The 2,500-nt window shown below is 43.5% G+C and overlaps 1 protein-coding gene across 1 annotated transcript in view; it reads left to right on the top strand.

The window, feature by feature from the left end:
• Positions 1–2,393, top strand: part of ttll4 (tubulin tyrosine ligase-like family, member 4) — a gene marked incomplete in the record, with an annotated part of 35,654 nt that extends 33,261 nt beyond the window's left edge. Inside the window, 1 exon segment of the mRNA XM_014030575.1 lies at positions 1,024–2,393. Within this exon segment, the coding sequence (XP_013886029.1) occupies positions 1,024–1,174 (151 nt within the window).
• Positions 2,394–2,500: the final 107 nt, after the last annotated feature.

The raw sequence follows: 2,500 nt of genomic DNA, 5'->3' as shown, positions 1-2,500 counted from the left end.
GTCTAAATGTTGTGCAGCAAACTTTAAAGGAGCTTCAACATGCTGTTTCTTCAGCAGTGGAGTCTTGCGTGGTGTATTGTTTTCTTTGAAACAATCGTACCTGCTAATTCCAGGTCTTTCTGAAGCTCTCCACAAGTGGTCCTTGGCTCTTACACCTTATTACACCTTATTCAAAATCAATGCGGTCCCACGGCCCTCCCAAAGTTAAAAACTGTTGTTCTTTTGAGGCCCTCAAGGTGGCGCTGGGCCACGGCCCAATTATCTCTGTTTTAAATGACAGTCTCACTGCGTCCAACCTCAGCAGAAACGGCACGCTGTGAGAGAACAGATATGCAGATCAGCAATCCGACTGCGTTCAAAGAGAAAAGGCTTGTTTGCTTTGCCATCAGGAGGTCATGACACTGTGAATACCTGACAGACAATGACACCAAATCCATATTTTTAGTGAAGATTTAGGCTTTTAAATCCTGTTTTTAAACTTTTGATCAGCTGATGAACAGAGTATTTCAGCTTTATGGTTGTTTGCAAAAATGCTTGCTCAATTATTTTTTGTCTCACTTTCATAACTTTTGCATTTTGAAGCTATACTTACAATCTTCTTACGACCCAACAGTGCAAAATGTGAAGACAAAACTTTCAGATCAGGAGTGTTGTTCAGTCGTCTGTAAACTGAGTCAACATGTTGCATCTGAAGCTGAAATAGTGACCAGTTCTGTCTCTGTTTTGTGGTCCAAGTGGAGCAGGTCTGAACCTCAGAGACCAGATGTGATGAGCCCTTCCAGAAACAGGTACACACACACACACACATGTTTATTTTTATATCCCTGTGGGGACAGTGGATTGACTACCATTCATTTTCTTGTAATTTTACACCCTAATCCTGACCATTTACCCTAAAACTAACCTCAGCTCAGTCCACACCTTGGTCCTAAACCCAGGTGTTGTGTAAAATGTGAGAAAACGTGTCAGATTAGGAGGTCCTGCTGGACGTGACCTGTAAGATGTTTCTGTGTGGAACTGCAGGGTGGTGGTCAGCCTCCAGCATCACTCCAACACCTCAGAGGAGATCGGTTCTGATGCCACGTCTGTCCTCAGCCCACCCAGTTCTCCCAGTCCTGGAGCCAGTGTGAGCAGCAGTACCTGTGAGAGCCCCCAGAACTTCAGTTTCCTCTGATGATGTCCGGTACACAGCTCCGTTTGCTTCTTTGGACCAGAACTGCCAATCAAACCCAGGAGGAGGACGATTTTTATCAAACAGCAGCTGTAAACTGAACAAAGTGACTTATAGAATAATTAGTTCTGAAGTCCAATGGTTCGATTTCCTGTTTGTCTTTTCATGTTGCACCAAAAACCAGGAGAGCCCGTCTGGTGCTGGTGTGAGCGTGAGCTGGGCTTCAGCTGGAACCTGGATTTTCAGCATCCGTTGGTTTTTCTTTTATTAGATTATTTCTGGAAGCTGGTTAACGTGCCTCCAGGTGATGCAGTGTTGATGTTTGCAGATGTTTGGATGAGTTTAACTGCAGAATGTGTCCAAATGGTTCTTCAGTGTTAACGGTCCTCTACAGGAGAAAAGAGCTTTARTGAGCTGGTTCAAACAGAAACGTGCTCTGTGTGAGATCAGATCAGACGGGACAAATCCCAGGAGGAGCTCCGTGTGCAGCTTTCTACACGATGGCCTTGTGGTTCCTGTTTGTTCTGCAGCACAGTTTACAGATCACACACACTGCCATTTTATTCTGCCTGCAAGCCTTCGCAGCAGTTTATTAGTGGCCTTTTACTGATGGTTGAAGACACACACACACCGTCTCTGTCCAAACTGAGCAGTTGGACTCAGACTTCGTTAAAACTGAGTGTAGGCTTCATGCTTTATTTTATTCCTACAAGCCTTTCAGCAGCTTTAATAGAGTCTCCAACATGTCTCAGAAAATGTGTGCCACAGATTTGTTCTCAGGAAGTCTCCAGTCCACCTCAGAGCAGTAGATCTGTAAGTGACACCTGCAGGAGAATCTTCTCAGACATAAACCTGTCTGTGTCTAAATAATCCATGTTCAGAAAGTGCTCCTAAATTGTGTGCTTAAGTAAAATAAATCATAAACGTGGCGGCCGCCAAAGTGGGTATGATGTGTGCAGAGGTGAGCAACTAAATAATCTGCAGGATTACAGTTGTGCTCATCAAAATAAGCTGATTTGATTTATTTATTTAACACACAAAAAGTGAAACAAAAAGAATACAACAATTCAAAATGGCATATTTCAGGTGCAAGGGAAGGGTAAAAGCCTGAAAAGCTGTGATTTATAGAAACCTAAGCACGGAGCTTACTGGTCGCAGTCAGAATTCAGTGAGACCGCAAAATAAATAAATAAGATATCTGGTTTTGCAATTTTCCTGAAAACTTGAGTCTTCACCAATCAGCCCAGTAACATACTGGTTTTATGGAGTGTGTGTGTGTGTGTGTGTGTGTGTGTGTGTGTGTGTGTGTGTGTGTGTGTGTGTGTGTGT

This window comes from Austrofundulus limnaeus, unplaced genomic scaffold (genome assembly GCF_001266775.1).
Source record: "Austrofundulus limnaeus strain Quisiro unplaced genomic scaffold, Austrofundulus_limnaeus-1.0 Scaffold1082, whole genome shotgun sequence".
In the NCBI taxonomy this organism is placed as follows: Eukaryota; Metazoa; Chordata; class Actinopteri; order Cyprinodontiformes; family Rivulidae; genus Austrofundulus; species Austrofundulus limnaeus.
Note: the sequence above shows the minus strand (reverse complement) of the source record. Positions and strands in the feature narration are given on the sequence as shown.